Source organism: Schistocerca gregaria, chromosome 4 (assembly GCF_023897955.1).
Source record: "Schistocerca gregaria isolate iqSchGreg1 chromosome 4, iqSchGreg1.2, whole genome shotgun sequence".
Classification (NCBI taxonomy): domain Eukaryota; kingdom Metazoa; phylum Arthropoda; class Insecta; order Orthoptera; family Acrididae; genus Schistocerca; species Schistocerca gregaria.
In genome coordinates, this window is record NC_064923.1 from 395,464,357 (window position 1) to 395,481,498 (window position 17,142).

The 17,142-nt window shown below is 37.7% G+C and overlaps 1 protein-coding gene across 2 annotated transcripts in view; it reads right to left on the bottom strand.

Moving 5' to 3' along the window:
• Positions 1-226: 226 nt before the first annotated feature.
• Positions 227-17,142, bottom strand: part of LOC126267105 (polyisoprenoid diphosphate/phosphate phosphohydrolase PLPP6) — a 54,029-nt gene continuing 37,113 nt past the window's right edge. For both annotated transcript variants that reach the window (XM_049972002.1, XM_049972003.1), the window contains exons 3-4: positions 11,031-11,130; positions 227-1,884 (exon numbers count right to left, since the gene is read on the bottom strand). In XM_049972002.1, coding sequence (XP_049827959.1) covers positions 1,481-1,884; positions 11,031-11,130 — 504 coding nt within the window. In that variant the 3' untranslated portion in view covers positions 227-1,480. The remainder of the gene's footprint in view (positions 1,885-11,030; positions 11,131-17,142) is intronic.

Genomic DNA, 17,142 nt, shown 5'->3' on the forward strand with positions numbered 1-17,142 from the left:
ACATGGGTGGAGTGTACATGTCATCTAAATACATTCCTCATACATAGATCAGTTGCAATAAAAATGATTTGTTCTGAAAATCTGCATGTGTAAAATTCTCTTTTTACTACTGATCATTTCATTTCTGTCTGTTGGAACAGATGAAAAGACAAATTAAATTTTAAAAACTTAAATTTGAATGCTGTTGTTTTAAGCAAATTTCTCCTCTGTAATTGATGAGCTCATATGATAATAGCTGTAATTATTTATTAGGAACTGGTTTAAGCGTATTACACTGAAACATCACAGCACTTTCTTTTGAACATTTTTACATTGTTGCAAAAGTTCCACATTCTTTCATTTTAGTGACTACAGTACATAACAAAAGTATGTAACATATTATCATTTCTGTTGTTCTGTGTAGATAAATTATTGAAACACTTTGGTACTTGATTGCAAACCTGGTTTTCAAGTGTCAGTTTTATAATGAGATGACTTTTACAGTCTTATATTAAATATATATACATGCATTCATTGACAAAACCTTATTTACATCACACAATTAAAAAAAAATGCTATTTCTATCTACAAGAAGGGATGTTAATTGTAATTTGACAAAATATGCACGACCATTCATGTAATATATGAAACAATATCACATTATACGTTCAAGATTTTGGAAGATGACTTCTTTTCACCATATTTATACATACATACTTTGCTTTTATGACAAAGCAACTTTATAGTAAAATATCAACTCTGTCCAGGCAATCCTTGTTAGCTGCAGAACCTGAATTGGTACAAAGTGGACAGCACCTTATTATTAACTCTGAAAACTATATATTCCTTAATAATAAATGCAGTGCACCAACCCACCCACCCCCCATCCCCCCTCACACACACACATTTTTTTTATAGTTTTGCTATTTTTAGTTGTTTCTAACAAACAAAACTTGGTTATTGTGAAACTCATGCCTCAAACAACAACTGTTTTATCACTGTCTTGCTCAGTAGCTCCTACTTTTATAAACAATGAGCAGATGCTCCATTTTATCCCTGTCAACACAGAATATATGAGGAGCAGCAACTCCCATTTAACAATTATATGACATTGGTTGCAGTTTTTTGGAGTAATTTAACCTAATGGATTCAAGTATTTGTACCAAGCCACCTCTCACGGAAGCCCCTCATTAAAATAATGCATATAAAACAATGAGCGTGAGCAAATTATTTAAAAGTATACTGTCCACCTTTACTTAACCAATCAAATAAGAAAAATTGAAGCTCTCTAAAACAAGAATATACTAGCAATGCTCCTGATGTAATAAAAATAGATTTTCCATACAATTACTTAAATTATACCCTTTGTGTATTTCTGAAGTCAGTGTTGCTTATTACCTTCTAATAACAGAACGAGCTAATAGTTTAGATGCTAAATTCAGGACTGCACGCACTTACACACGCATATCCAGGCTCACGGACAGAAATTAGTAGCACCTGGCTAGACATGGTAGCTGCCTCCATCTGTTCGCTCATCTGAAAGCCACGAGACTGCCCAAGTGGCAGACTCCTGTGACAACCAGACAATATTGTAAATGAACCAAGTCTCAAACACACCCAGCAGCACACCAGCTGTTACATCCAAAATGTGATGTCGCTGCAACAGCAACCTTGACAGGCAGACACTGCCTGCCCATGCTAGAATAGGTCCCTGGAAAAGGAAATGCACAGGCCACACCCACAGGAAGAAACACGCAACCATTGTAGCTCGGGATGCATGTCCAGATGGAAATGAAAATTTATCTGGTCCAACTACTCCAAACATGTCCGATTTATTGGCCACAGGACGTCTTCGGCGTGTCACAGCTTTTAACACAGCTACCAACACTATGTCCAACAGCAGTCCTACAAAATTAAACAACAAATTAGTGATAAACTAGGAAATAACTTTTCAAATCAGCATATTTGAACTACAATACTTTCTCCCCAGACACACAGAGTAACAAAATGCTACTGAGTCTTTTTATTAATGTCTAAAGCTGTACTGTCAAGACAGCATATCTGTTCAACATTGTCACTTTGAAATGATAAGTGATACATTCTGTATGAAGAACTGTCACCATATGCATGTGGTTATTTACAGAAACTGAATGCATAATAGAGAAAATGTATCCCATCGAGGACCATCACAGGTAGAATGGCCACCTGTTTTGCGAAGCAACTATTTACTTGGGACTGTTGGAAACAATAGAGTATGATATTACTATGGATTGTGTTAACATTGTCTGTCATTTATTTGTGAAAACTATACAACATTACTTTAGTTGTGATGTTGCCACCAGGCTAAGATGACAGTAATAAAGTCTGTTTAGTAAGACAATCTGCTATATGGGAATGATTAGTGACTGGAAATTTGAAGGCAGTTTATTTTGGCTCAAACTATATAAATTTCTGAAGATCATCAAAGCAAAATGGAATATGGTAATCTCCAGGGAACAACAAAACAACAGGATGAGCTGCCCAGATGTTGGATGGAAGGGAAAGTAACCAAATCATGGAACAGGAAGACTAATTTAGAAACTGTATATGAAGCAGCCAAGGATTCTCAATTGAACTGTATATAAGTCACTTCAGTGCACAAAGAATGAAATATACAATAAGACAGGACAATAGTATAGTGGGTCAACTGTTATCCTTAAGGATGCCTGTCCTTGTTTATATATAGTTTTCAAGTGGCAAAAGTAGGTATGGAACATGTGGTACAACTTTTCAAGATAAACAACCACAGACAAACTGTTACATCTGCATTACTTGCCCTTTTACTGGTCATACAACAATATAACAACAGAGACCTGGGTCTTCCTTCATCTCATTCTGAACATCTCTTCTGAACTTCAGTGGCAGGCATTGGATTTCAAACAAAACTACTTGTTACACTTAACATTCATTAAAATAATTTTCGCCTTTGCTCTTTTCCATCTCTGTGATAGTCTTCTGGTCCCCTCTTTCCTATTTGAAGTTCTGCACCAATTCTTCATTTTCCCTTGCATTTGTGTGGTTCCTTCCACTTTACATACAAACTTTTAGTTTTGCCCTCATCTGTGACCTATTAATTACCTATGGGTAACTAGCAAGCTTACTGCCAGTTCTGTGTATGACCAAGTTCTGGTATACAGTTTCAAGCCAAAGATACATGTGATAGCAATGTCTAGTATGTGTTATTTTCAGTTTCAACAATGAGAGTAATGATGCCCAGTTTCCACCAACACTGTGCACTATTATTCACAGTATGATGGAAGAGATTTGCTAGGTATCAGGGTATTGAATTTTTGCCATCTAGGATAACAATAACACACTGATAACTAAGTGCATTAAAACATTCATTCCATGACACTAGGTCCTAGACCTAATTCCCCTTGAGGATTAATGATGGAGGATGGTTTGCCGCGCAGCCTGGATGTTGCTTCTAGTAAGTTTTACACGTCCATGCCTCAGCAACACAATGTGTAAACATTCTGAGAAAAAGATGATGTATTTGACCATGCAGATACACTACATGCAGACAGAAGGGGGTACACAGATTACTTCCACCCAGGGGAATAGTTGGCAGAAGCTTTAAAATATCTATGGGAGTGGCAACCTAATGATGATAATAGCCTGTATATGGGTATGGTTGATTTTCTGTGAAATTGGAGGAACATTATAGCAGTTCTGACCCAGCATTAGATGGATAAGAGCATCAGAAAGGAAGGAAGTGGTACCAACAATTCACATTATCACCTGAAAATATGAGAGGGGCTCTGTTATAAAATACTGTGAAGTTTCAGTTCCACCATTCAGTGCAACATTGTTAAGCCTTAGTGACATTTAATATCTTGTTTAGTGATACTTAATATGTTGTTTAAAGTGTTGTGTATGGGAAGAGCATAATTCTGCTGTAGTAAAATACTGTATGAAGCTATGAAATAAAGTGTGTTTTGCAAAACTTTAGTGAACTGGTGCTCTCAATTTGATCAAAACACAAAGACTGAACAACAGTCACATCTGATGACACACTTGCAAAACTTTATGTAATGGGCCCATGGGTGGGCACTCTTACACCATTGATTACAGTAATATCAAATGGCATGCACAACCAGACCCAACTAATGACATGCCAAATGATATTGTGCTGTCAAAAATGTACAAAATGTAGCATGTAATAACAGTTGACCTCTGCTGCAGCAGATAAACTTAACTTCAATTATGCCACCAATAAGAATTAGCTAATGGCCCAACTCTGCAAATTAAAAGAGTACTATAACGGTCAGATATTTACATTAGAAGATACATTTTTTTATATGGTGTTTTACAAATTCTTTTACTAAGATGCACAGATTTAGTCTTCTGGCCAGTAGTATAGTTTGCTGATCACTGGATTCTGGCAACTACTGAGTATGATAAAATATCTACATGAATAGGTTACTATTTTACCAAACAGAGAAAAGGATGAGCAATGGACAGGAACATCATCCATCAACTCCAACTGTTGTACTTGTAATGACAAGTTCACATGGTCAAAATTATTGTGGCACAAAGTACCAGAGATATCACTCACTGATGTTTTTTCTGTACGCTATGCTCATTAAATGTTGATAGTAAATATCTTGTTATATGAGCCAACACTATTTTGTTCGTATTAATCCTAATGTCCTCCTATCATATCCCCAGCGGCCCTACAGAAATGCTATCCACATCCTCTGTGTATACCTACATGGTACTCCACGCCACAGTCTCATCTGTCACCCTATCCTCTGCTTTTGTTAATTAAACTACTCTGCCATGTCCCAGCCAATCATCATCACCACCACCACCACCACCAAATGAAGACAATGAACATAGGCACTGTTTAAGTAATCTGAAGTTTCACTGTCAACATGTAAAGCAACAGCTGGTATTCTTGGCAACATTTGCTTCATCAGTAAAGGCTTAAGCAACAAAATTCAGTCTTCATAAACAGTGCATATTACATTTGTCTCTTTGTTCATTTACAAATGCCAAAAATCAACCACAGCTGCTATTTTAGGTGTATTGAAGAAGCCAACAATGGTTTCATTTTACACAAATATCCTTAGGTGATAAAGGTGATGTCCTGTACCCAATGCATAATGCTGGCTGTGTTTATACGAAGTACAATCAACGAATTCACATTGTACTTTTATTCCAACAAGTATCTTTGAATGTTTCACTGGGCGATTGTGCATATTAAATCATGGCAATGGTACATTCTGCCATTTTGTCACCTGAAGAGTTTCATATAGAATGAAATCTGCTATGGAAGCACAACATGATCAAGATTATTTCGGCCATTTACATTTTATCATTGGCTTTACATGCTACTTTGATTTCATTTACACAATGATTTTGAAGAATGACAACCTTTGAACGTATAATGGCACAAATATAGTGTTAAAATTAAAATACATTCAACACTATTCATGCTTACATATTTCTTTTAAGCATTAATTGCACTGTATCACCTAAAATCCTTATTTAGGTAGTACAAATGTTTCATTTTTATAAGCACTTTCTATGCCCTAGTTGGTAAACACAAAGTATATGCCAGAAGTGGTGTAGGTGATACAAATAAAGTAAACATACAAAATTTAAGCTTTTTAAAAATCAGAAATGAGTGGTGTTGTACTGGTTATTTATTATGTGGGTGATTTTCAAAAGAAAGTGAACTTTCAAATCGAAAACATTACCACAAATGTAGATAACAATCATACATACCAGCCCTTTTGCCTAAAAACCACATTTAAGTGCTCCACACTGGAAAATACAGGGTGATTCAAAAGGATACCACAAATTTAAAAATGTGTATTTAATGAAAGAAACATAATATAACCTTCTGTTATACATCATTACAAAGAGTATTTAAAAACTTTTTTTTTCACTCAAAAACAAGTTCAGAGATGTTCAATATGGCCCCCTCCAGACACTCGAGCAATATCAACCCGATACTCCAACTCGTTCCACACACTCTGTAGCATATCAGGCATAACAGTTTGGATAGCTGCTGTTATTTCTCGTTTCAAATCATAAATGGTGGCTGGGAGAGGTGGCCGAAACACCATATCCATAACATACCCCCATAAGAAAAAATCGCAGGGGGTAAGATCAGGGCTTCTTGGAGGCCAGTGATGAAGTGCTCTGTCACAGGCTGCCTGGCGGCCGATCCATCGCTCGGGTAGTTGACGTTCAGGTAGTTACGGACAGATAAGTGCCAATGTGGTGGCGCTACATCCTGCTGAAATATGAATTGTTGTGCTTCTTGTTCGAGCTGAGGGAACAGCCAATTCTCTAACATCTCCAGATACTGTAGTCCAGTTACAGTAGCACCTTCGAAGAAAAAGGGACCAAAAACTTTATTGGCTGAAATGGCACAGAAAACTTTCACCTCAGGCGAGTCACGTTCATACTGAGTTGTTTCCCGCGGATTCTCAGTGCCCCATATACAGACATTGTGACGGTTGACTTTCCCGTTAGTGTGGAAAGTTGCTTCATTACTAAACACAATCTTTGAAACGAAAGATTCATCTGTTTCCATTTGAGCAAGGATAAAATCACAGAAATCGATTCTTTTAATCTTATCAGCTGCAGACAGTGCTTGAACCAATTTCAGACGATAAGGTTTCATAACTAACCTTTTTCGTAGGACTCTCCATACAGTTGATTGTGGAATTTGCAGCTCTCTGCTAGCTCTGCGAGTCGATTTTCCTGGACTGCGAACAAATGCTTGCTGGATGCGTGCTACATTTTCATCACTCGTTCTCGGCCGTCCAGAACTTTTCTCTTTGCACAAACATCCATTCTCTGTAAACTGTTTATACCAACGTTTAATACACCACCTATCAGGAGGTTTAACACCATACTTCGTTCGAAATGCACGCTGAACAACTGTCGTCGATTCATTTCTGCCATACTCAATAACACAAAAAGCTTTCTGTTGAGTGGTCGCCATCTTAGCATCAACTGACGCTGACGCCTAGTCAACAGCGCCTCAAGCAAACAAATGTACAACTAAATGAAACTTTATAGCTCCCTTAATTCGCCGACAGATAGTGCTTAGCTCTGCCTTTTGTCGTTGCAGAGTTTTAAATTTCTAAAGTTGTGGTATTCTTTTTGAATCAACCTGTATATTTTATAAAAGGAAAGTGTTATTAACCTGATGAGTCTTTTATCACAGAGTGAGAAGCATGGTGGTGACTGACATAGAAATCCTACTGCAACAGAGACTGAAGAATTGTTTATACATCTTACATCAAAACATGGCTGGGAATGGCTGAAAAATTGGTGTACCCTTCAGTTACTTTTGAATCACCAGTATAGGGTGAGCAAAATAAAACTGGCCCCAAAAATATTTACAATAAGATTGACAAGGGATTGACCCTTGATGAACATCACAGAAAATGCTGGAAATGGCCACAATTGACATTAATGCAATGCTTTGCTTGATTTATCAAACTACGAGAAATGTAGCAGCTCTTCCTGAAGGATAGCAGCAATAACATTTTCGATGTTGTTCTACAGCTCTTCCAGTGTGTGTGGGGTATTTGAGTACAGCTGATCCTTCAACTCACCATGTCGAAAAGTGACAAGTTTAAACAGTTTCTGTGCATACAGGTTAGCGTTAACAGTTTGGTGGAAGAATCATGCCATAATGTGGACAACAGATATTGTGCACCAAACACAAATCTTAAGATTATGCAATGGCTCTTCAGAGTACTAATGGGTATTTTCTGATGCACAATGGCACATGTTCATTGAGTCTTCATACCATAACAAACTGAACCAAGGCTCCTCTGAAGAAATAAAAAACTTGGGATCCAAAAGCCCTGGACCCAATTAAGACAAAAACTGCCAGCAGAATACAACATGTGATAGTTCATCTGGATGTGATCAGGAAATGTACATGATGGACAGTTCTCCTGTGCATTAACAAGTGTCAATTCTGCATCAGTCTTATAAATATTTTCCAGACAAATTTTATTTTGCCCACCCTATGCAAATGTATTACTTACTAATAAGCCTAATTCAGCAACATACAAGGTCTTAATTGGGGCAGTACATTGTAATTGTAGGGCATGGTACAGAGCCCAGTTAATACTGTATTCGATTGCCAGAAGCTCTTATCAACTTTTCCACTGATGTAGAGCTAGGTAGTTAAATGGTAGTATAAAATAAATAAATAAATAAATAAATAAATAATAATAATAATAATAATAATAATAATAATAATAATAATAATATCCTAGCTACACTATGGTTTTACACCTAAGATACTTAACTACCACATTTCAGACTAACCATTAACCCCTCAACATAATGATTATATTAGGTTACCCCACATCAAGTAACCCAGGGGCCCCATCTCTATCATCATCAGTTTCAGTGAAATTGGTGTAGAATGAACATAAAAGCAAAATACATGAACTTCAGCTTCATTTGTAGCTTTGCGTGGGTACTAGAACTGTTTGCACAAGAGCACATTCTCAGAACCGGTTTCATGCATAAAAAAATCCAAGTGTTGGAAGCCATTGTTCCTGACCTAATAAAGTTAGGATCCTGCAACTTGGCATCCTGACAGCTTTGTGTGTACAACAATAAAACAACAAATTATAATTGCACATCAATGCTTATAGCACAATCTCTCTTTAACCTTGATGAACAATTTTGTCATGGCAATTTTTTTCCTAATTTAACAAGGAATAGGGAACTGATAAAAGGCACTGTGAACCCAAGTAATTTGTCCGTCAGAAAATTAGTGAATTATGAACTTTCCTAGAAATGAATTCACTTTGCTAGCAGCCCCTGAAATTACTGAATTTTGCCCATTTTTTTTATGCAATCTATCTTAAAATGACATAAGACTTTATACTTATTTACACCACCAAAAGGAGCACATTTAAGCAAAGTCTGTCAGGGGTAAGTATCTTTAGTGCAATTTCCTAAGCCTAAATATGGATATATTAGAGTTGCCTAGTACCTATTGGGTTTCCATCTTATTTCCAAGCCATGGATTTACCACTTGCTTTCAATTTTTTTAGCAATTTGATATACATGGAATCAAGACAGAGCATAAGGTGCTATTTAATGATCATTGCAACACCACCTTGATCCTCTTTTCCTTTTTCTACCTTTGGTATGGAACTCAATTACTCTACACATAAATCCTTATTGAAGTTGTATCTTTGTGTAGATGCAAACTGCCTCTGGTTGCTGAGTCCTCAGCAGTCAGAAACAATGGCCATGCGGGTGAGAGTTGTGCTTGCATGAAGGCCTTTTTGCTGAAAGCTAAAATGTATAAAAGTCTTTCTGTTGTGTGTCTGCCTCTCAGTGTCTCCTCTACATAGTGAGTAGCAGTCTATCCTTTTCATAATACTCTCATCGTAACAGCAATAAACTGTGTAATTTGTTGCTGATCATGTCGCTCCAATGAGAAAATGTTTGTTTTTAGCGTAACTGCTTGCTAGTCTCTTTGACAATGTCTCAATGAATATCATCAATGGACTGATTGACATATTTATTGTTGACTAATTAGTTGCCAGAACATGACCCATTAAGATAAAAAAATCTGATTTGTACTGAATTCATATTTTTAATGCATCAAAATTGACGAAGGCTATGTTAAACTCCCACAGATCCTTTTTATCAGTGCTTGTTTTTCAACAGAACAAATAAATGCATTCCACAAAGCAAGTCAGACAAGAAAGAAATATATTTTCTTTTAATATATGTTTTTCCCTCTTTAGTAAATTTATGGGCAGTTTGCTAGCTGTTTACCTACTTTGTCCATACCACTCATAGCATCACAATATGTCACAACTGCCCTAATTTTAAAAGCTCTCCACATCATCTACTCACAATTATCATTCAGAGTTTGTGAATAGTGGTCAAATATATCTTTCCTACATTTTCTTTGAATTGATGTAATACACTTTTTAGTTCAGCTTCTTTACAATGCTTTGAAGTAACACAACAGCAATAAACAATGGAATACACATTATGGAATAACTACAATATTATGAAAAGAATAGATTGTTACTTGCCACATGGAGGAGACACCGAGTCCCAGACAAGCACAACAAAAAGACTGTTATACATTTAAGCTTTGAGACAAAAGATCTCCTTCTAAAGTAGGAAACACACACACACACACACACACACACACACACACACACACACACGGAGAGAGTGTCTCTAGTTGCTGAGCCCTCGCCAGTCACAGACAGTGGTCATGCAAGTGAGAGTTGTGCTTGTGCGAAAGCCTTCTTGTTGAAAGCTAAAATGTATAACAGTCTTTTTGTTGTGCATGTCTGTGATATAATATCCCCTCTACATAGTGAACAGCCACCTATCCTTTTCCTAATACTGTCATTATACCAGCAATAAATTTTATAATATGTTACTGATCATGTCTTTACAATGAGAAAATGTTTGTTTTTTTGTGCAACTGCTTGCTAGTCTCTTTGACAATATCTCAATGAATATCATCAATAAACTGATTAACGTATTTAATCAGATAATCTTCATAGTTGAACATATTATTTAGAAGGGGAAGCTTGGAAGGACTGACAGTAATACAGCAGATATACCTATTTCATACAAATGGAGAGCATTTTCCACGCAGTCTTATGATGAACACTCATAATTTTCACTCTCCAAAGATGGTACACTTCATAAACCACTAAATTCAAAATTAACCTCTTCCTCACTATCCATTCTTGAACACACTATGTAATCAACAGTACAAGACTGAGAAACTACTTTTTACTGTTGACTTCCAAAGGGTGATGGTTAGTAGCAACAACCGAAACGTAGCAAACAAGCAAGTGAAGTACAAACATGGTTTCTTGCCTAAATTCTCATCTAAATGCATTCAATAAGTGGAGTTTTAGTTTTAAGGGGTCTTTTTACATGAGTGAGACTGTGATATTAAATCTTGGTTAAATAAGAAACAGGAGGTAACTCATGACACCATGATAAAAACTTAAAATACAACAACATACCAATGAGAAAGTTCATCTGCATTTGGTAGAGTGATGGATGATCCCACAGCCAAATAAAGGCTAGCCATGCTGCTATCCATGGTACACCATGGCACGATACCTGCAAATCATATATACCGTATATCTTCTGTAGTTGGCAGGGAATGTGAAATGTATAATTTTATGACGTCAGTACAACATGTGAAAAATGAGGCACAAAGCTGTGACCTTTTTGTGTAGGTTCTCTCCCTCACTAGTTAATTGTAATAGTAGCTTACATGTAGTCATTGCATGTCTGCATATTTAGGACCACATATACTCAATATGAAACTGAAATATAACAACAAATAATATAAAATTGTGGGTCTTACTTGTAAGGAAAGCAGCAACTCCAATGAAAACATCAAACAAAAATCTTTAAATCAGCTGACTAATTTTTGAAATAACACAAAAAGAAACACAGGGAAAGATGGGGGCAACTATGACTCAAGAGGTCATAGAAGTTACCCAAAAATTTGCTGAACATAATGTAAAGACAACAGAGGAATCTTAAAAAATTTATTGTCAAGACTGTCAGGAAATTTTGTTGTATTTGCTTTGTACCTAGCATGTGAAGAGTTATTTCTGCTTTTCACAAATTTATTCCTTTTGTTTCAATTGCTGCTCATTGTATATTCACTAAAGATGTGAGTAGTTTTAGTATCACTGATATGTTCCAAATTATTTAAAGTAAGACACTCCTGAATCATCTTTCCAATATCTAATCACTGAAGTAAGTTTTGTAGTACCTCCTGTAATCAAATAATTCAGCTTTAATTTCTTTACAACATTTCAGATACAGTCTATAACATAAAAAATGATGCTTGAAATACTGGAGGTCTGGGTAGTATAACGAATTACTGTTTTACTTGAGTATGCTACAAATCATGTCCAGAGACGATGAGTGGGCCTATAATGATTTTAAAATACATGCTGGTCATATGCTCTGTCACTAAAGTCAACATTTTTCCAAATTTATTCAACACACGCTAACCAGTGAAGATACAAGATCAGTTATAAAAGCTTTCCACCTGACTGATTTTTTGTAACAACTGAATCCCTGAACACCATAATCACATGATTTTACTTTGTGTGGCATTAAATGTGTTGGTCTGCATGCTAGACCTTGAATTGAACCATGTCCTTGCCTTCTGCATGTCATACTCTTGCCAAATGAGCCACATTGACATGACTCACGACCGCTTCCAAAGCTTCCATTCCGACTTTCAAAAACTTGCACAAGCCCCAGAACATTTTGCTAAACAGGAAGTGCAAAGTGAAATGATTTTCTGGTGAGATGTCTTACAAGGAGCAGCCCAAATCCTGTGAATAATCAATTTAGTCAAGTTTCTGCCTACTGATTGGAGTTTGCTTGACAGTAACTTTGCTTAAAGGGCTTAGGTTCCTACACTTTCATTTTTGAAAGAAAAAAAAAATGTTTCGACACTCATTGCACTCTGAAGTACAGTATTAACAGTGTTACACATTTTAGTCAGCACTACTTTACTTTCTTGAAAACTAGCGCTGAAAGAATTTCTGCTAGCAGTTCCAACATTTCAGTGTTACAAAAATTATATGCTGATAGAAACGTGTAACAACACATGTTTTGAGGTTTCAAAATCCAGTAAATTTCAAAATACATTTTACAAGTTGTATCTCCAACATGCTTTGAAACCTGTTGTCAGAGACTTACTAGTGTACTCATGGGGAGAGCATACTACCATAGCTCAGTTATGAATTAGCAACACTGTTGCACACTTCTTGAAACTCACTGAGAACAGCATTATCAAGCTGATGCAATAAATATCTATACCTTCATAAATTATCTGTTGTCAGCCTGTCCTCCTGTTATAAATGTGTGCACTTCCCACAGCAGAGAGGGCAAACTGAAATCTTTCCTTCTCAGTATGGCATGATTGTATAATTTTCAAAGCTTTCTATGAAGCATTCTACCACACTGCTACTTGATGTAGGTGGCTGATGAAAAGATATAGTTAATATTTTAGGATTGGTTTTGATGATCATGTTCACACAGATCATTTCAGTTATTATGGAGTTTCCTTATGGCAACAAACATGCTGCTATAATTGGTGTCCAAGTAATCCTTATAGCGTGTATTCCATTCAGAATTTATTATTTTGCTGTTATTTATGTATGGATTAAAAAAACTTTCTGTACCAAGTCTCATATGTACACTGTCACCATTAATAATAAGTAAGAGGAATTTTGAGATCTTACTCTGGACATTTCTGTCATTAATTACAGTAGCTTTAATTTTTTTTTTACCCTCTATAATACAGGGCGATTCTGAAAGGACTTAACAATTTCATTTATACACAGAATTTTACTGAGATGACGTAGACATATGATTAAGGTACAATCTTTTAGCAAAATTTCATTCATCTGCTATCATAGTACTGAATTCTGCCATTAGGAATGACAAAGTTGAAAATCAAAATTGCAGACTTCGCGTGACCTTAACATGCTAATTGTGTTGAATGAAAGAAACATCAGCAACAACAAGGGTTCTTGGAGCTCCTCAATCAACTGTCTGTCTGTCTGGAGAGAATTACAGCTGAGACCATACAAATTGGCACTGCGGAAGTGACACTGGATATTCTGAATAAAGTGTGGCAAGAAACTGACTTGAGATGGAACATTTCCTATATGACCAATGTCAGTCACATTCAGCTAAAGTGAAAGTAGAACTGAAAGTAATTGCATGGGACGAAACTTGCAGTATTTTGCTGTGGCACCTCAACTACCTGTATATGTCTTTCTCAATAAAATTTCGTATGTACATAAAGTTGTAAAGGCCTTTTGGACCACCCTATATTTACAATGGAAATGCTCATGGCTCACAGATGTACAACATCTATCTGCACTTCCAGTAAACAAACCCTCATGTGCATGGCACACATACTCTGCTATCACAGTAGCTCCTGCTGGAGTGTAGTACGCATTATGACAGTGGAAGAGTGCCCTACAATTCTTAATTTGATAATACAGGTCAAGAAATCTACACAGATTTGATAGAACCTCAGGGCTAAACTGCCCACCTGGAAAGTGCCATTGTCAGTTCTGAGGCCTGTGCTACACATTATTTTGAATTGTGCTTTCACCCCATAAGTGAAGTTAGCAATCTGCACAACTTCAGACAACTGCGAAAAAACCCTGAGAAGGTCCTCTCAATACAGGTGACAGGCATCTTAGATGCTGGCATGAGCCAACATTTGCAGCTGGCTTCAACAAATGTGACTGGCAGTTTATATCAGAGCTTATTCCAAAGTTCTAGTGAGAACTCCAGCAAGATTTTTTTTTTTTTTTTTTGTAGTCTTCAGTTTAAAGACTGATATGATGCAGCCTTCCATGCTAATCTATCCAGTGTAACCCTCTTCATCCTTGAATAACACTTGCAACCTACATTAACTTAAACCTGCTTACTGAATTCATGCTTAGGTCTTTCTCTACCAAGTCTATATTTGACTTGTGATTCTTCAGTTTCTCCCAGTGTATTTCTTGCTTGAACAGTCCACAGGTGTACTGCTGGTCCATAGTGTCCAACTGGCACACTATTTTGGCAATCAGGCATGTCGCCATCATCAGGTGTGCTGACAAACTGAGCTCCTGAGGGCGGGCGGCCATCTTAAATCCCATCCCCCTCTCTCCGTGGTCCGCGCTCATGGCTGCACCTCGGCACTCGCTGAGAAACTGGCGTCAGTGTCTGGTACGTTGGTAGTCAATTTCGTGATTTTTGGATGAACATTGTTCCGTGACCGCTGACTTGCTGGGGTATCTAAGTCAAGTGTGCCTCTGGTGTTCTCGGCAACGATCTTCGATGGTGCGCACTGTTTGTCCAATATAAGTTTTCCCACACTGACACGGATCTGGTATATGTCGGCCTTCTGTAAACAGACATCATCTGGCACTTCCTAATAATGCTTGTGTTTCTTTGGGCGGGCAAAAGACAGTTCGTATTTGGTGTTTCCTGAATATTCGCCCCATTTTCTCCAATAGCGCACCAGTATATGGTATATAGGCAGTGGCTCTCTCTTCATCCTTGACTTCTTCCATCTCCACACACTGTACTGTAAAGGTGGGGCAGAGAGTGCGTCTGATCTGCCATCCAGAGTTTTGGATGAATACAGGTTTGAGGTGTTCCACCTCCTGGGGCAGACACGCTGCGTCAGAGATGGTGTGCGCCCTATGAACCAGTGTTTTTAGCACCCCATTCCTCTGCAAAGGGTGGTGGCACCTATCTGCATGCAAATACAGGTTGGTGTGCGTTTTCTTCCTGTACACCCCATGGTCCATGGTGCCATCCACTCTTCTTTCAACCATGACGTCCAGGAATGGTAATTTTCCTTCTGCTTTGGTCTCCATAGTGAATTTGATGTTCGGATGTATGGAGTTCAATGTGCAAGGAAGTCTAGGAGCTTGTCCCTTCCATGGGGCCAGATCACGAATGTGTCATCCTCATAATAGAGAAAACAAGTACGTTTCCATTTGGATGACGCCAAAGCTTCTTCCTCGAATAAACTCCATATAGAAATTCGCAACCACAGGCGAGAGTGGGCTCCCCATTGGGACTCCTTCTGTTTGTTAATAGTATTCTCCATTTAAGAGAAAATATGTGGAGGTCAGAACGTGCCGGAAAAGGTCAGTTGTCTTCTCGTCAATTCCTGAGCAATAAGCTCAACTGACTCTTGAAGAGACACCCTGGTGAACAATGAAACAATGTCAAAACTCACCAGAATATCAGAGTCTTTCAGCTTTAAGTTGTCCAGACATTTTACGAAATCCACAGAATTACAAATGTGATGAGGGCATTTATCCACATAAGGGCTTAGTAATTCTGCCAGGTATTTGGCCAGCAAATATTTAGGTGCCCTAATGGTGCTGACAATTGGGCGTAACAGTACCCCTTCTTTGTGGACTTTAGGGAGTCCATAAAGTCTTGGCGGTACAGGTCCTTGAGGTGTCAATTTCTTGGCAACACCCTCTGGTAAATCTGTGTCTTTGAGAAGAGCCCTAGTCTTGTTCTCCACCCTCTTTGTGGGGTCAGAGTTGATCTTCCTGTAAGATTCGTCATTTAGCACGCTCTGCATCTTCTCAGTGTAGTCCTTATGGGAACTAACAACTGTAGCATTGCCTTTGTCAGCTGGTAAGACAACAATCTCAGGGCTCAAATGGCTGCCCTCTCTCTGCTGGTAATATTCTACTTGACTGGTTTAGTTCTCGTCAGAGCACGGCAGGTTTCCTGGCATACTTCTTCAGCTGCTTCAGGTGGTAGTCATGCAGCAACCTATTCAACTGCACTGATAATGTCTGCTACCGGCGTGCACCTAGGTGTGGGAGCAAAATTAAGTCCCTACTCCAGAGGGGATTTAAGATGGCCAACCGCCCTCAGGAGCTCAGTTCATCTGCGCACCTGACGATGGCATCATGTCTGATTGCCGAAATATTGTGCCCATTGGACACTGTGGACTTTCAGTACACTCGTGGACTGTTTGACTACATTGGACTTATTTCCCTAAGAGGAGGGGGAGGGGGATGGGGGGCAAGGGGTGAGGGGCTCCAAATTACAGGTTTTTTTGATTATCATTATCTTTACAAGCTGACAACATTTTAAATTTCTATTACATGCACATTCATATGCACATTCCGAATGAAAGTCGATAAAAATTCATTTAAATCAGTGTGTCTCAAGCAATTAATTTGTCGCATGTGAAAATCAAATCAGGTTTTTTGATGTTATTCTTGATCTGTTACCTGATTAGTGAATGGTGGAAACTGTCATGTTCAAATATGCCCTAAAATATTTTTCACTGGAAAATGAAATTACTGATATACACTGTCAGTTTATTTGTTAAAACACACTGAAATGATCTTTTTTAAACATTGTTCAGCTTTTGCTATATGCAGAACTACTACTAACATTGGTCTCTACAGCCTTTCCTTGCTAATGGTAATGACAACAAATAACATTTGAGTAGGATGCAGAGCAGGCCTTACTGTAGGGGTAAACAGATATTTCAAATGGTTCAAATGGCTCTGAGCACTATGAGACTTAACATCTGACGTCATCAGTCCC